At 43.5% G+C, this 16,080-nt stretch overlaps 1 protein-coding gene across 1 annotated transcript in view; it reads left to right on the top strand.

Moving 5' to 3' along the window:
- The first annotated feature begins 213 nt into the window (after window positions 1-213).
- The window catches only part of LOC102308730 (solute carrier organic anion transporter family member 5A1), a 35,437-nt gene continuing 19,570 nt past the window's right edge, over window positions 214-16,080 (top strand). The window contains exons 1-2 of the mRNA XM_005912174.2: window positions 214-301; window positions 798-2,280. Coding sequence (XP_005912236.1) covers window positions 1,320-2,280 — 961 coding nt within the window. The 5' untranslated portion in view covers window positions 214-301; window positions 798-1,319. The remainder of the gene's footprint in view (window positions 302-797; window positions 2,281-16,080) is intronic.

Genomic DNA, 16,080 nt, shown 5'->3' with positions numbered 1-16,080 from the left:
TATGGACTTTAAAAACATGTAAATCTTCAATTAAGTATACACTTCGAATAAGAAAATCCTAATAGTCATATCAAACATGCAGTTCTAGCGCGTTTTCCATTTTACGAGTTTTTGTTATAAAAAATGAAAAACATTTAATAGTTTTTTCCTGCACTGTTTCAGGCTCTAAACTCTGCGTTATATGATTTCCGACCGTATTTGAAAGCATCCCCAGCGGTAGCAGCCCCTCCGCATCACACACAGATTCATTCACTGTGTGGCTGCTCCGTGTAGAACAACAGGCTACCTCCCTCAGTCCTGTGTGAGTATTCCAGCCTCTGAGCCCTTCGTTAAAGTTATAATAAATATTAAATTGTCGTTCAGCCTCGAGGTCAGATTTATTTTAAGCTTCAGCACAGTAATATTTCTCTCGCGGTTGAATCGGGGGTTTTATTTCTTTTCAAAGTCATGACTGAGACGTTTGTGGACAGCATGGTCTTTTGTTCTCTAGCTATATTTCTCGTTTTGACAAAGGAGAGCTGGGTTTTTATTTTGCCTAACCGCCTCGGCAGCTTGACACCAGTGTTTGCTAGTGTGGGTTATTTTTTTTTTTAAATTTGTTATGAAATATTCTCCAGTCCTGTGTAGCAGTTAAGCTTTACAAGGCGACTGGTATAATCCTGTGTAGACATAAAACTGACATAAGAGGAAAGGGCTGTATTTTGTATTTAGGCCTGTATGAATGTATCCACTTTGGAAGTAGCTATACTTAATTATGTTTTTCTTAACCCCCCTTTTTTGTATTGTTTTTTTTCTAGGATGCTGCACAGCAAGGGAACAAAGGAAACAACAGAAGCTTTGAACCAATTTTGCCATCTAACAAAGAGCCATAAAATCAAAATCAACATGGGATCCTAGATAAGAAAATCATTGTGACAGCATCTTTTAGTTGTTGATTACATTCTAGGAAATGTGTTGTCAACAGATAACTCTGTTGATGACTTCAGGTTTTTAGTTCAAGAAGGTGATGTTTTTCCGTGTGCAGTCGAGCTACCGCTATCAGGATTGTTTTGTGTCTAGTAAGCATATTAGGAGTCTGATGTTTTGCTTTGAGGGAGGCTGCTTGTGACAGAGCGGTGCTGCTGTGAGTGGGGATGTGGAATAAAACATGCACATAACTAGAGGAGTTCAGTCTGCCTCAGTATCACTGACAGGGCAGTCCTTTCTCCAGCGCACAGCCCTGCAGCAGCTCTACACTCTCCTCATGTGGCACTAGTTACTGACTGGCAGACTTGTCAGCGCAGCCAGGGGCCGACTGAAGCTGAAACTCCAGCTGCGCCATGGCTTCATTGGACAATGATGAAACTGGGAGTGATATGTCTGAGTCTCTGGAGATCTGTGAGCTCCAGGACCAATACATGGAGCCAGAGAACTGCTTCAAGTCCAAAAGTCTACCAATCCTGAATGAACCTTGTCAACAGGGTGGCAAGGCTGCCGAGCCTCGGCTGATCGGCACAGCCCACACTTGTGTGGCCCTAGAGGACAGTTGTGGGCTTCATCCTAAAACCCCAGACTCCAGCCAGGAAGAATCCCCCTCCTCCAGAACAGACTTCTCCCCCTCTATGTCCAGCATGGTGGGGCTCAGCAGCTCCCTGCCTGTGGAGGGCCACAGGGCCACAGGCTCCGGTGGCAGAAAATTTGGATTCTCCATCACCCGCCTTATCCGCATCCCAGCTAGAAGGTATGTGCGGGTCATCCTGAGCGACTCGCGCTGCTTCTTGTTCTGCATGTGCTACTTGACCTTCATCCAGTCCCTGATGGTCTCGGGCTACCTGAGCAGCGTCATCACCACCATTGAGAAGCGCTACAGCCTGCGCAGCTCCGAGTCCGGCCTGCTGGTCAGCTGCTTCGACATCGGCAGCTTGCTGGTGGTCGTCTTCATCTCGTACTTCGGCGGTAGAGGTCAGAGGCCACGCTGGCTGGCTGTGGGGGGTGTTGTTATCGCTGTAGGCGCAGCGCTGTTTTCCCTTCCCCACTTCATCTCACCACCTTACCAGATCCAAGAGATGAACTCCTCAGCGGGCCACGAAGGCCTTTGTCAGAGCAGCAACAACAGCGGCCGTGAACTGCTGGACGTGGCATCGTGCCCTCGCGACCAGGAGGGCAATGAGCACAACCTGTATGTGGCACTGTTCATCTGTGCCCAGATACTCGTGGGCATGGGGTCAACGCCAATCTACACCCTGGGACCCACCTACCTGGACGACAATGTGAAGAAAGAAAATGCATCTCTGTATTTGGGTAAGTAGCAGCAGAACAGGAGGCACTGCATTCAGAAGAGGATAAATCTGTTCCGTCCTCTAATCCACTTCTGTTTTCCTTGCTTATGACTGACATTTGCAAAAAGTCAAGGAATTATGTTTCAACACTAAAGCACTTAGTTGGTTTTGCTCAGCCCAGACTGGCTGAATTTATATAAATAAATCTGTAAAGCTTACAGACCGCTTTCTACGACTTGAGCAACTTCACAGTTAAACCGAGCAGCTCTGGTGTGTGGCTGGAAGAATGCCGAGACGCTGGGTTACACAGTCAGTGGTTTGTAACACAATTAGCATCGCTTACCCGAGCCTATTTCATTCCATTTGTTAATGGATTGGATGTTGGGAACGTCCGAGGCGGAAAAGTTATGAATTTCTAATTCGAGAGATTTAAAAGACTGCTTTTTAATTTGTTGGGTCATGTGATTTTTACAATGCATGCGTTTATACCTCAAGATTTTATCCCCCACTCTCATGCTCTGTTCTTCTGATTTAAACCTCTACGCCATGTGACCTCTGCACCACGCTGAGGTAAATACAGAGACTGCAAAGTCAACCTTGGGCCAGAGGCACACGAGAGATGAATCTGTACCAAGAAGCAGAACTAGGTTGCTTATGATTAATAGACCACAACTGGCTCTGTGTGTGCGTGTTTTCTCCAAGTTTTGTGTGTGCATGAAGAAGCCAGAAAAGACAAGGTTGTGTTCGAGGTGTTAGCAGACTGTTTTCTCTGTTCTTATGTGTACTTCTTCACAGGTTTCCTTTTATTTATCTGTGTCGGGGCTTTACCCGTCTCTTAATGTGTTTGCTCAGATTAATTGGATTTATGTAGATGTATCGCATACTTTAAATAGCTCACGGAGTAGCTTATGACTGTAGTAATCCTATATGTGCACTGTAGCTGGGTTACCGCGACATGGGGCACCCTTCAGTCTTGGAGACGGCCACTAAGGCTACGTTCACACTGCAGGTTTTAATGCTCAAATCCGATTTTTTTTTTTTGTCTGCTTGTTCGCACTACAAATAAAATGTGACAGCAAAAACGCTCTAGTGTGAACCCTCAAAGTGGCCCGCATGCGCAAAAGAAGACGTCACACACAACGCGCTCCGTTTAGTCCCAGACCAACCAGTATTGTTTGACTGATGGCCCTTAATATAAAGACTTGTTTCGGACTTTATGTTTCCCAATTTTGCTTTAAGTTATAAAGTTATTTTGTTATTTACATATGGCCTAATAATTATCTTTAATGCTGTTTTAGAGAGGAGCGGTGCGTCAAAGGATAGTTGCAGATTTCTGTCAGAATCTGCAGATTATACAGTACAAATAAAATGTTCACGTTTCTCCAACGTTGTCTTCCCAGCTGTTTCACTAACATCTACACGGGATGGCCGGGAAGTGTTCGCGATGTCTTATCAGGCGCTTCTCTGGCGCTGATAATTGGCGTCTGTCTTGTGTCAGTGACATAGAAGACGGATTTAATGCGACATGACCGTTCAAACAGCAGTCGCTTTCTAAAACATCAGATATGTATCGGATTCAGTACCACATATGAAAGTGACCCAGATCGGATTTGAAAATATCGGATTTGTGCCATTCACACTGTCATACCATGATCGGATATGGGTCAAAAAAGTAGTTTCATGTTTGATTTTTTACACTAAAAACATCAGATAAAAGATAAAAACAAGCATTCAGAGATACAGAGAATATATGGTTGTTTTGTATAACTGTTCAAAACTCTTGAACCACTGACTGTTTTACTTGATTTGTCCACTTTTTGTCATCGAAATCGTTGATTATATGTTCACCGGTGTGCATGAGCATCTGTTTCAGTGACAGCTGACTACTAGTACTTTTGAAATTAGTGCCTATTTTACCACTGAAATGAATTCGCATCATTAGCCACGCTGCTGATGCTGGCCCAGTTATTTCAGCATTGCGCAGCCTACAGAGCATCAGTCTGCTCTGCTGCCTGCACTGTTGCCCTCGAGACCCAGTATTGATCAGATCCCTTCATCACAGCGACTCATTGCAGCATAGCTATCGAACCATCCACAAAAACAAGGCCCAAACGGTCTCAGACACCAACTTGCTTCGCCTTCATCCTGCTAAGGTATTTCCGCAGCAGATGCATTAGGGCTCAATATGCTCCCTGAGTTGTCCTGCTCAAGACGTCCCTTTGTGCAGATTTCCATCAAAAGCAGCGCTTGCTCTGATGACCTTGATGGCTATTTTGAGAGAGCTCACAAAGGGATAATCTGTTCACTCCAGTAAAGCATTGTTTGGAAAAACCAGACATGTTCTGACATGTCAGAGGGAGCAGATAATCGGGGGGAAAATGTACGTTATTTGTATTGTAGATCCCCAGAGAACCATGGTAACGCAGTTTCAGTAGTATCCACTTTGAGAACTCTTATCTTTCAGAGTCTAGACAGCGATGGCTTATCATGCTTTCTTGTGAGTTTGAGTGTAAACATAACCTGAACAGAGGAAGGAGAAAAGACCTTACAGCAGGACTGCAGGTTTTCACCCAGAAAATCATTTTGTAAAAATATAGGCTAACCCACATCTAGAAGAAGCCTCCCCTTAAACTTACTTTGCGGGGCTTTTTCTCCCCCCTTCAAACCCATTAATGTAAACCCCATCTCAATTTGCTCTGCCTCAGAGGGGAGGAGTTGCTCTTTTGTAGGACAACTTGCTTTACGTTGAAGGGTTCTTCTGGTGTCCTTGGAGAGAGAGAAGGCATGCACATGTGTAAGAGAGATGTATATTTGATGCGTGTCTTTGTGTCTGCATGAGTACACAGAGCCCATCACTCCATTTCTCAACTCCGGCCCCACATCTCTGGGGTAATATAATAGGCACGGTGTCTGAACTTTACCTTTTTTGCTCTACTTTCAGAGCAAATGGTGACATCAGTGTAGCATTTATGGTGTGTTTTTCTGCTCTCGTCTGTTTTCTAAAGACATGACTTGGACGGACACAGGAGCTACTACCTTTCCTCTTGTCTTTCCTCTTCTTTCGCTCGGACAGATTTACAGCATACCGTTCTTGGTGTTACTATGGTGAACGTTTGTCTGGGAGGTCACTTCATTTGTGTGATGGTGGCTCGTTGCAGTGGGTACTGTCGTGTGGCAGAATAATCATTTGCAATAGCTGAATGAAAGAAAGATGTATTTGAAACACTTTTGTTCTTGTTATTTCTGTTCAGTTTACTCAGCTATTGTTGTGACTTGTTCTCTATAAGTAAAACTACCTCAAAGCACCTTATAGTTAAAAGTAAAGACCCTACAAACCCTTAACAATCAGATGATCCCTATGAGCAAGCACTGGGCGAAAGTGGGAAGGAAAAACTCCCTTATAACAAGAAGGGAGGGGAGGAAGGACCAATTGTGGTTAAAGGGGAAGGAGACAGGAGAAAATTGTTGTTTTTGTTTGTTTGTTTGTTTTTTAAATGAATGTCTCCAAAGAGATCCATAGAACTAATCAGTAATCGTGTTTGTCTTTGAATATTTCCTCCATACCAGCCTTTGGGCTGTGGCTTAACCTGTGCTTATTAGATGGGGTCTTTTTCCCCTCTCCACTGATGACCGCAGTGATTTACATGCTAATGATGCAGAGAAGGTGTAATTGACGTGGAATAACTTGAGATGCTGGGTTTGATTTTACTGCCTTCTGCATTCCAAGGTAACTTTCAAATGGCGTCCTTGAGCTAAATTTATAATAAAATAAACAGAAAACACTGATATTAAAACCTTTTGTTTATGCTCTGTTGTTCTTTAATAACCTTTCAGTGTCTAGACGTTGCTGTCTCTGGCGCTTGTAGCTAGATACCTGCTTTACATACAGGATAAGGTTAATTGATTCCTCCTAGCTGTCATCCTCACGGCCTCTGCATTAAGTACTGTAGTTTGCAGTGCAGAGGTCTCTCTGAAACTTCCATCCCAGTTTCCATTATTGGTGTTTTTGAGTTATAAATTTTTTATTAGGTACTCATGGAAACCATGCATCAAGCCTCTGGAGGATGAATAGGAAATGAAGGAGGCGATGCCCAGTTTATGAAGAGAGGCCTAAACAGCAGTGCTGTCTGCACCCTGACACACAGACACATGCTCACATGGACACAAGGGGTGTGTTTTCTGACAGATTTAGAAAGAACAGTTGCTCTCACAATTTTCTCCTGCAGTGCGTGCGTGTACTGCAGCTTAGAGAGGCAACAGAGGAATGGACTGTTAAGTTTACAGTTTAAACCTCACTGTGTTTATGTATTTATTATTTTGATGTAGGATTATCACTCGTGGACCTGGTACGTCCCTTTTTCTGCTCACTCAGTCAGTTTCATTAAATTGTGTGTCCTGGTCTGCTTAGCAGCAGCCAAAGCAAATGCAGGTTGTGCACATAGTCAGGCAAACAGTGAAGTCCCCAGAGACCCCGCCTTCTCCCTGCTCCTCTCTGCCCCTCTGGGCTGACAGGCTCAGGTTTCAGGATCAGTTTAGGGTACACATTGATCTGTCAGAAGCTGGCACACATATAGAAAGAAGACTGGTCTCGTTTCATTGCCGTCCTCATGGAGGGTTTAAATTATGCCACACTGGCCATGCAGGGTTACTCAGGAGCAGGCGACCTTTCTGTGGGGCTGCCAGCTCGGACTACTACTGTTACTATGACATGCCTGTGAACGACTGACCTCTGCGTGGCTGTGCTACTGATGACAGTGTGTGCATCAGGAAGAGAAGTGATGTAAAAAAAAAAAAAAGGTTCATGTGAGCATAATAATTTGTCTCCAGTGGTGGAAGTTTTTAACCGCAGCAATTGTAGTGTGTTGTATTTATTGCTTAACCTCATTGACCAGTGGCTGTTTTTCAGTGTGGTGGCCGGTTGTTTTGACAGTGTGGGAAGGTTCCTGGGGAAATGCCAGCAGAGTTTTTTGTGATATGAAGAATGCTAGAAGTCCTTTTGTTTTCAGCTATGCGGGAAAGAAATGCTTGCTTTGTTCTTGCAGCCTCTTTGGTGCATGTTGTTCCACCACATCCTCACTGATCCCTGACTTCTTTTTGGAAATCAAATTTAAAAATAAATTCTCAGAAGACCTTTTGGTGTAGTTAAACTCTCAGAGCACAGAAACACTGTCGAGGATTGGGAACACTGGTGGTAGAAAACAAGACCGTGTTATGGGTATAACATAATTAATAGACACCCCAATAGAGTGATTATCTGTATCGCATTTGCTGTTTAACTTGTTTAGGACTGGATCTAACTTATGCCTAATTATTAATCTGCAGTAGGCAGTAAGCTTCTCCTTTGGCACCACTTCTTTGTAGGGGCTAAATTGAAAGCTGACTTAAACAGGATTGCAACCTTGCTCTCCCAGGTGAAAGTCCTCACTTTAAACCTATTGCACTCTTTCTCTTGCTCTCTCTTTTTTATTTGGGGAGGGGTTACATTACTCATCTCAGCTGATCTAATTTAAAAAGAGCTCTGATTGGCTGAGGTCTCCTGTCATAGACCAAAATTTCTGAAGCCTGAAAACAGTTTGTGCAGAAGTCTAGTCCCCCATCTGAGGACTTGGATCACGATTTAATGATAGTTTATTCTGGAATATTTAGTTGCTAAAAACATTTTCACCGTTACAAGTTACCTATCATCCCTCACCCCAACTTCTTTAGCTTTTTATATGGATAGCTTTGCTCCACTCAGCTGTCAGATCCTTCTGAAAGTGTTTTATTGCTTAAATACTGCAAGTAGCCACTTCCTTTTCATCGCTGCTGGATGAAAACCCTCAAAATAATTTCTGTGTATTTTCTGCTGTTAAGCTAATCATAACCGTGATGAGAAACATGGCCTTCCGTTGCCTGTTTTGTCCGGTCCGGAAATGAATTGGCGTCAATAATTGCCAGATGTTTGCTACCAGGGGTGCAGTATATCCTGCGATGGCCATCAGAACAGAGAGTACTGCTGCTAGCACACGCCATGTTCTCGGAAAGACGCATTGTCTGATAGAGCTGCTTTGGGTTTCCACGTAAGTGGCTTTTCTCTTGGGATCGCAGGGTTACACCAGCCAGACACCGTACAACCACATCAAGTTAAATTGCATTTCCTCCTCTCCTTCTTGTGCATGCTACCTCCTCTGCGCAGTGCAATCTCCATGTTGATGCAGGCTTCAGGGTGTTTTAAGAGTGTTGCTTTGCTACAGAGACGAGGGAGAAAAAAAAAAAATCTCACTCCATTCCAGTGTTGTGCTCTCTTAGCGGTAGACTGGCTATTGTTCTTCTTGACCCCTGTGCTGCTCAGATGGAGAGTGAGCGAGGGAGGGTGGCTGGAGGGAGAAGTGCTAATGGGATTTACATAAGTGCAAGAACATGTGGAGAACAAAAAAAAGTTCTGTTTATGAAAATATTTCTGTTGCTGTTGTCCATACAGATGCCCAGCAGATCTTTTTTTTTTTTTCTCTTCACGAGAAGTGATTTATTTTTATAATGGTTTATAAATGGACATAAATCCTGCGTTGAGCTTCCCAGAGCTGCTCTGTGGGATGAGATGGATGTCTTTAAACGCTCTCTGACCTAACCCCATTGGACGCACTGTGCACAATGACGCGCCTTTCGGGAAGCGCCAAAAAAATAAGGCATTATGACCAAAAGCGTGGCCTGACAGCCGCACAGATGACAAGGGTGAATTTAGCTGTACGCTTTCATCTGTCTCTCGCAGCGATGTTGCCAGGCTCTGTTTAGCTTGTAAATGTAGCATTAATCTGGTCGTGCATTATGCAACACGGACTATTAGGCTACACATGCAACTGTGATACAGTTCACTGAAGAAGCAGTGTTTTGACAAGCATCATCCTCAGATGTTGGCAGCAGCTGAGTTTGCTCTTTGTGGCGAGGTTAGTGGGTTGGGAAGGTGTACAGGTACAACGGAGGATCCCTCTGCTTAGCACAGACACTTTATGCTACGAAAATGTTCATTTTTCACACTTTTGTTTCTGTTTACATGTGGGGGGGGTACCTAGTTTTAAGGAGTTGGTAGGCTCCAGGTGTGACCCTGGAGAGAGCAGCTGTTGAGAGCTGGCAGGATGCTTGCCTGGGGGAGGGGGAGTACACATATATGAATGTGAGTGTGCACCTGCAGTTGGGGTGTGGGTTAGAATTGAGGGCTTTTGGGGGGGTGGCTGGTAGTGTGGGTAAGTATTCGCAGAAGGCTTGTACACTTGTTTTTCCTACAAGCTTACACTTACAAAAAAAGAAAAAAAATGCAGGGCAGAAAAGTCTCATCCTCAACGTCAAGTATGGCTTCATACTCCCCTGCCACAGTGTGTAGGAGGCACTGCTGCAGAGCACAGTCCTTTTCTTACTTGCGTAACACCAAATTAATGAAATCTGAATAAAGCATGGCTGTGCTATGTAATCTTCACATCCTCTCGTCGTGCTCTCCTGTGTTGATTATATTCACCCTGTTAAGAGATCATTAGATCGCCTGTCATCCTTCAAGATACCCAGAAATCAAATTGTCTCAGGAGTTCTTACATGGCTGTGAATTGCAAAGCACACCTACAGGAATGAAAACAGCAGGATTTTTTTTTTCTTGTTTAAGAATTAGCTTAGTGTGTGTGATTAATTTCCAAGTCATAAAGGGGAAATTTTTAACTAGAAACGTCAGTTTGAGTATGAACACAACTTTTTCTTTTTTTAAAAAAAATGAGCTCTTGAGTTGGAATGAGCATTTTTGTGGTTTAAAAGAGTAGCAGAAGTAATAGTCCTAGTGGAGGATGTATTGAGGATGCCAAATAAATTCTGGGCATAGCTCTAGAGACATGGAGCAGATTAGTGTGCCATGTCTGTCATTTACAGAAACTGAAAAGCTGCAGGTGCCAGCTTGTGGCACACTGAAAACCTAGCTCGCTGCTGTAATGAATTCACAGCTTCACCGAGTGTAATGTGGTTCTACCCTCAGCCCCCAGATGCCTCATTCATGGCCACTCATCAGCTGAAAGATTATTTGCCACCCTCTCAAATGTTGGAACATTATCTATGCACAGGCAAACACACAGCTTGTTGTGTTTCAGGCTGGATCTGGGACCCCTCCCCAGTATGTTCCTGTTGGCAGGGAAGAAATGAAAGGAAGGTACTGTAAAGGTCTCCTCAAATGTCCTTAAATGCTACAGCGCTGCTCAAAAGTTTCTCTATGTGATGATTCACAAAGTCACAGCACAGGCTTTAATTATACCATTAATCTCATAAATCACATACATTTTTGTTGCAATTTTTTTTACAAGGTTTTGATCTGATTTTTTTTTTTACCTTTTAGAGAAACCTCTTTACTTATTAACCATAAACATTTAGTCTTGGATAAACAAAAAGTTGTCTACTTTCTGTTCAAATCTTGTAAAGTGAATGCACGAGAAGTCACAAAGAACGACGGATTAAGAGGAGAATCCAAAGATGATGATGGATTAGGCTGCTAAGTAAAAGGATTTGCTAAACGTGGCAGCACGCGAAAGACTTCTGAGAGTAAGTGAAGTAAAGTAAAGAAATAAAAAAAAGGGAGGAGACGCAGTGGAATTAATCCGTTTCTCTTGAGCCCGTGTGCCTCTGAATGACATTTCATCACTAAGCCATTTAAAGAGAACCGTGTTGCTTTCATTGGCTTGTCACAAGGGCAGATTGTGAAGAAGAAAGATTTTCAGTTGTAACAGTGTTCACAAAAACACCCTTGCAGCTGCTGCAGCGTCACAGTTAAAGTAAATACACGGTACACATTTCTCACCCATAAATAACAGCAATACAGTAAATGGAAAGTGGTTCTAAGAGAGGAAATCCTACTTAAGCAGATTTGTTTTCCCATGCATTACTTAAACTTAAAATCTTACACAGGACAGATTTGCATTCGAGGCCCACTCACGCATTTTAATACATCACGGAAGAGCGGGCAGCTGAGCTGAGTCCTGATGTGCGTTGCTTGCTGGGTTTGTCATGTTCCCAGATGATTTTGAGATTTTTCTTTCTTTTTACCCTACCCATGCGTTCTTTTTCAGCTGTGCTCTCTCATCGCTTCATCCCCTTGAGTGGATTCTTTTATTTATTTATTTTTTAGATCAGCAGCAGCAGATTTGAGGACTTTTGCTGCCAGTGCAGGACTAGAAGCCTTAGGCCAGCAATGGAATCAGCAGAAAATGGTCATTTGGTGTCAGACTGGGTCTGTGACGCAACTAATGCACGCTAGCGTGAAGCTGTGTGTGGGTGGATCGGCTCCCACGGGAGAGCAGTGGCATGCTGGAACCACTATTTCTTTTTGGACGTTGCTGACAGTCTGATTAAAACGGTTAATATCTTTTATTCCCATCTTTTAGGATGTTTTTCTTTATGCTAATTCAAATAAATAGATAAATGTGTATGCATACATGGCTGGTTGAAGTGTTGCCTCACTGGCTGGCTGACTACTGTACCTCAGGCTCTCTGCTGCAGCCGAGGAGCAGCTAAAAATAGAGAAATCCCCTTTCGTTCTTTTTTTCCCCCCCTCTCGTTTTCTAAATATTTGATTTTGCCAAGTGAGCTTGGGGAACCCCTGCATGGAGCAGCTTTCATGAAAAATTCATTACATTTAGAATTTTTCCTGCACCCTACACAGCAAAGTGCTCTGGTATAACACGTAATAACAGAGAACACAGTTTCAAAGTGACGCAACTTGTGCCGCTTGACTGCAGCATGCACAGAATATTTATGAATGGGCCTGCACTTGCCTTTATTGTGTCTTACACTGGAGGCATCAATAATATACCATATTACCAGCATTTTTCACAGCTGGATTAGGCAAAAACGTTCATAGTTTGTTGTACAGAAACAGAACGTAGAAGAGGATGGAGGAGACAGGCAGGCTTGAGATGCTGATCAAGTTCTTAGTGCTCCTTGTGACTTGTCATGTCTCTGCTTAAGGGGCTTCCACAGGAATGCTTGGAGGTAAAGTGGTACAGAAGTCTAACGGGTGGCCTGAATGTTGATTTCCTTCTGAACTGCTTTGATTGTGCAGTTCAGAAGGGTTCCCGGTAAAGACTTTGGTCTGGGTCTGTACCCGGCTGTGCTGCTGTACTGCTAGATCAAAGTTTTCCCCATTTAATCCATTAAGATCTTCATCGCTTTCGACACCTGAATGTAAATTCAAATGAAAACGCAGTTTAAGAAGGTGTAAATCTCATAAAGAAAATCGAAAAGTCTTGCTTGTTCAGCATGTTTTCATTCACTTTATCTAGAACATTTATAGCGTGCCAGCACTATTCCTACTATTCCTTAAATATAAAGATGGATATGTGTATTAATAGATCTGATTTGCATCATTAAACTAGTCCAGATTTAATGTTCTGTATAGCTATGCAATTAAATGAGGCTGTGCTTTGTTTGGGTGTCCCACGCAGATTTATGTTGTTATCTCAGATACGGTATCTGCCGGCTGCTCGACAGTGTTTGACTTTAATAAGTAGTCAGTCTGTTTTGGTTGCCGAAACTAGGAGCTGGCAGTACAAGGCATTCCTTTATCATTTCATATTACTAACACAGCGAATGTGCAAGTGTATTAAATGTAATCAGTTAGTAATAGTCGGCTCAGTTGTGCTTATGTTGCTTTCAGCTTTTTTTTTCCTTTCATGCCTTATTCTCATGCATTTCCACTGCCAGTACTCCATCGCATTTTCTCTATCTGTTCATGCATGTCTCTTGATTTCCATTTAATTCTCCTCCCTGAATGTTCTTATCTGACTGGAAGCAGTTGTACAAGTATGTATAGAGAACTTTTCCCCCATTATTCACTTGGGGCTAAACACATGCACGGTCTTGCAGAGGCAACTCATCCTTCAAGTCTGTGACGATGAATGTGTACTTCATTATAATTGGGACCACATCCATCCTGAAAAACATCATCAACACATAATAAATGGACTTAGAGATGCATGCCTTTTTGTGTATGTGTGTATCATATAAATAACTCATGCATATTAAAGCAGTCTGCCCCACTGGCCTCACTCTGTTTGTGTATGTGTGCCCTTTGGGTGAAACTGTAAGGTTAGGACTTGTAAGAAGACACTGCTATGTCAGCAAGTTGTCATGACAATGCCGCCATTCCCCTATTTCATTGTGTTTTTTCCTCCTCTTGTCTCTCGGGGTTGGAGAGGTCACATGACTGAACTGATCCCCATAATACAGGGATACATAGAGCAGCGTTTCCCTTCTGTGGCTCTTTTTCTAACAGCAGCCGGTGCATAGATCATCTATCAAAAACCCCACAAAAAACAGCTACTACACTTTCCAAAGAGCTTTAGGAACTCCACAGAGCAGCAAATCAAAATTCTGTGCAGACATATCGCATAAAGTAGATGTTATTAAATAAAGTAGAATAACTCATTCTGAGGCTCAGTTGTTATCCTAGGCTAGAGTGAATAGTTAACGTGTGATGTATAGTGCCACATAAATCAACGTGGCAAAGCTCAAGTAACGCTCACGAGACAACGTGATTGCATCTTTTTTAGAGAATCGGCAGCTCCCATGTAACGCGCTGAATACGAACCCAAGGTTGTTCGCTTGCTGCCTGCTATCCATTCCCGGGCTTGTTTAGAGGCTGACTGAGCGGTGTAGGCTAATGGCCAGGTGGAGCGCTACATAATTCATTGAAACGAAGCTTTGCAGCCAGAGAGCTGGAAAGAGAAGGATTACAGAGCGAGGCTCATACCTCTACAGATTTTATTGCAGGACAGTCACAGGGGAGAAATAAATTCCCGAAAAACAAATGAGATTTTTACTTTGGCTGCACGTAAACGTCGCTGCATAGAGTTTGGTTTTGTATATGTGGCTGTGTGGAGCTGTGCGACCTTTTGACCTCACTGACGATGCAAGCCTTGTCCTTTTTATTTCGTCAATGTGCTTAAATCAAATCATTAATCTGCGCTAATTAGTTTGACCACCAGGGAGCTGCTTCATTAGCCGCAATGTGCTTTCTCATCAGGTCCTGTGGCTCTGCATCCTCTGCTCTGGCTGAGTCTCATTGGTGAGGGGTGAGGAGAACACGAGGTCAGGAGAGGTCGTGGGGGAGGGGGGTGGAAGGTCACTAGAAGCCATTGCATTTTTATGGATGAAAGTCCGTTCTTGTCATCTAGCTATTCAAGCAGCTTCGGGTGCCTTGGTGACTACCAAAGATGACGCCGTAAAAGCTGAAACGCAGTAAGACCGAGTGCAGTGAAAATCATCTCACCAATTCTTTCAATTCATTCTTCTTTTTCTCTTTGGCCTTCATTCATTCCTACGAGCTGTGAATGAGTCACTGCTGCTCGTGAATACAAAGGAACCGGCAGTGTGGAGGAGGCAGAGCGGAGACAACAGAGCAAAACTGGTCCCTGAAGGTTAGATGTAAGAGGGATGCTGCTGAGCAAGCTTTATCACTCAGTTACACAGCAGGATCAGTCACCGCAGACTGCACCCAAGCTTCTTCTTTTTTTTTTCTTTTGCGCTCCTTCTGTTTCTTGATGTTCGCTCTTTATTCTCACTCTCTGTCTCACATATTGTGACCATACATCACATTTGGTCAGATACTGAACTGGCAGCAGTAATCTTAGGCGCCTACCTTGCCCCAGCGTTTTAGAATTTGTAGCTTTTTTACACCAACATTGATTTTTGAAGCATTGTTTACTTTTCTGCAGAATCATCTTCTTTTATTTTGCATTTTTCTTTTTGCATTGATATACATATGCTTAATACCTTCTTATTAAATTCCTTCGCAGCCTCTGCATGCACTACAAGTCTGGACGGACATGGGTGTAAACTCCTGCTTGACTGGTTGGTAGACAAATAAAACGGTTTCTTGCTTTACTGCCTTTCTCTTTCTGGATTATTGTTGAGTAAATCTCCTCTCTTCTCCTCTGCCTGACACTGCTGTGTCCATCCATCACAAACACTGGAGCTGAACTGCTAAATTGGTGTCAGTGAAGCCGTTTAAAACCCTAACCTCACTCCTCCGTCACTCTTACCCTTAATGCACCTTGCCTCCCTCCTTTCACACTTGCGGGTGAATGCACATTAGAGTTAATGTTTTTAAGATGCAGGGAGAGCTGACCTTGGATGCCGGTGAAGTCACTGAGTTGTAATTGAAACTGTGTGCTTCTTGTTGAGCTGTTTTTGGTGCTGGGGTGATTGTGTTTCCTGAGATTATGTGGCTCAGATGGATTCTGTTTGTGTATCTTAACATGTATGCGGTGTGACTACATTCTCAGTTTATATCTTTTGAGGCCTAGAAACCATGAAGGCTGAGCCGTTACCTCAGCCTACATGAAAGTCAAACTGAATAACCACGTGGATGATTTAGATTCCGACTTTGTTTAACCTAAGAGTGATAAACCAGTAACTGCAATGCAGCGCTCCTAACGCGGTGCCTCTACATGTGTAGAAAGCCACATCAAGTCTTAATATGTTGTCCTTCAGGTGCCGCTGGTGAAGGTCCATTGTGTAATTCAGTGAAATGAGCCTGTGGGCGCCATGTGTTCCTCATTGGCATGCACCCCTGCAGTCCACTGACGTCTGCCACCGCAGCATGTGTTGTGTGTGTGTGTTTGATGGAGCGCTGCTGCTGTGCCAGCATATTTCTCAATCCGATGCCTGTGCCCCGGTCGCCCTTCAGGCCCTACTATCTCGGCTCTATGCCAAGTGGGCAGGATAGGGCAACGACTAAGGTACAGTTTATGACCCGCCCTTTGTCCTTCAGTCAGGCACAACGGCGTTAACGTGATAGATGGAGTCGCAGGACAGACAC

The sequence above is a fragment of the Haplochromis burtoni genome, unplaced genomic scaffold (genome assembly GCF_018398535.1).
Source record: "Haplochromis burtoni strain Fernald_Lab_line unplaced genomic scaffold, NCSU_Asbu1 Contig_1, whole genome shotgun sequence".
In the NCBI taxonomy this organism is placed as follows: Eukaryota; Metazoa; Chordata; class Actinopteri; order Cichliformes; family Cichlidae; genus Haplochromis; species Haplochromis burtoni.
This window is presented reverse-complemented; position numbering and strand designations above follow the sequence as displayed.